This window comes from Labrus bergylta, chromosome 8 (genome assembly GCF_963930695.1).
Source record: "Labrus bergylta chromosome 8, fLabBer1.1, whole genome shotgun sequence".
In the NCBI taxonomy this organism is placed as follows: Eukaryota; Metazoa; Chordata; class Actinopteri; order Labriformes; family Labridae; genus Labrus; species Labrus bergylta.
The window spans coordinates 30,921,243-30,923,029 of record NC_089202.1 but is presented as its reverse complement, the minus strand read 5'-3'; the positions used below and the strand labels follow the sequence as shown (position 1 = coordinate 30,923,029).

The following is a 1,787-nucleotide window of genomic DNA, read 5'->3' as shown; positions in this document are numbered from 1 at the left end:
AGGCTGTCAACATATCTGGGTTTGCCTTAAAAGCGCCTTTAAATCAGTCATTGCTCATTTTTATGACAGGATGACAATGTGCTTCCCCCTGTCTGAGATGTTCCTGAGGTTAGGCTGCTCTTGACAAAACACTTATCACTTCAAAATGCAAACAATGTTCTTTCTGGATAATGTGGGCAGCATTACTGTCCTCTATCATCCAGCTTCGGGGAGTTTTTCTCCCACGCCCCCAAGGCCACTCAGGAATGAAGCAAACTATTATTACAAATTATTACAGTGAATTCAACCGAGACCGTCCAAAGCAGGTCTCGGAGTCTTGACTTTGTTATTGGTTTTTAAGTTGATGGAGGAAGTACGCTTCATTGTTCCTGCTAGATAAAAACAAGACTTCATTTATGCTGCATGTTTTGTTAATGTCTCCCTTGTGTGTATCCGCAGTTAACGGGATAAATAATTCAGCCGCGGTGGAAGTGGATGACCTGCTGCGAGAGGATGGCTTGTTGGAAAGATGGCACCACTCTCCTGCTGCTTCTGCTCCTGCTCGTCCTGCGCCCGGTCAGCGGGCGGTTGCCTCGGCACCGGAGCTTAAGGAAAGCTCGAGGGCATCATGAACACCGGCCGCAACAAAACATCACACTGGCTGTCATCTTACCGCAGAGCAACACAGATTATCCTTGGGCTTGGCCTCGCATCGGCCCCGCCTTGGAGAGGGCCGTCAGGAATGTCAACGCCGACCCCACCCTGCTCCCTGACCATCAACTCGTCTACGCCTTCAAAAACAGCGAGAACAAAAACGGCATCTGCTCCGAGTCCATCGCCCCGCTCATGGCCGTGGACCTGAAATTCGCCTACGACCCCTGGGCGTTCATCGGACCCGGCTGCTCCTACACCGCCTCCCCCGTCGGCCTCTTCACCACCCACTGGGATGTTCCCATGGTGACGGCAGGCGCCCCGGCTGTGGCCTTTTACGGTGGTGTCTACCCGTCCATCACCAACACAGGCCCCACCCACAAGAAGCTTGGGAAGTTCGCCCTGCGGATCTGCGAGCACTTTGGGTGGCGGGAGCACGTGATGCTCATGTTCAACGACAACAAGGAGGATGATCGGCCGTGTTACTTTGCAGTGGAGGGTTTGTTCACGGAGCTGAAGAGCATCAACATTTCCCTCGTCGACAGAGTGTTTGAAGAGAACAAGCCGCCCATCAACTACTCCCAAATCCTCTCCGACGTCCAGAACGACGGCCGAGGTGAGTCTAAAACCACCAGCTACATGTTGGTTCATGTGAAACGTGAATTGTTGATTTGGATTTTTTTCATTGGGGCATAAAAAGATGAGAAAGTAGAGGCTTTCACAGGTCCACTCGGTTGCTTTGTACATGAGACAAGAATCGTGACCAGGCTGATTTTAAGTAGGAAACTTTGTTATTTTCAAACATAAGTCTAATTTGGAAGTAACATTTGGTGTATATTTGATTGTGCTCATTCAAGTGCGTCTGTGAGAACACAGACGTTTTCTGCCCGAGAGTAAACCCCAGGTGGAAACAGGCCGTAATGAAGCCATTTCAAAAGTTTTAGTACCTCTTTGTTTGTTAATTAGACCCCAAAACATAAAGGTAATATGTCCTTGATTTTAAAGGTCACATCTTCTGCAAAATTCACTTCACCATTTTCCTCTAACTCTAACGTGTCTCTAGTCCGAAAAGTCCATCCTCTCCGTCTTCTGCCTGCTCCACTTTTCAGAAAATGTGTGCTCAAACAGGCCGTTTGGAGATTTTCCCTTCATGACAT

At 48.9% G+C, this 1,787-nt stretch overlaps 1 protein-coding gene across 1 annotated transcript in view; it reads left to right on the top strand.

Annotated features, from left to right (window-relative positions):
* The first annotated feature begins 492 nt into the window (after positions 1 to 492).
* The window catches only part of LOC110003331 (atrial natriuretic peptide receptor 1-like), a 93,021-nt gene continuing 91,726 nt past the window's right edge, over positions 493 to 1,787 (top strand). Inside the window, exon 1 of the mRNA XM_065957956.1 lies at positions 493 to 1,246. Within this exon, the coding sequence (XP_065814028.1) occupies positions 493 to 1,246 (754 nt within the window). The remainder of the gene's footprint in view (positions 1,247 to 1,787) is intronic.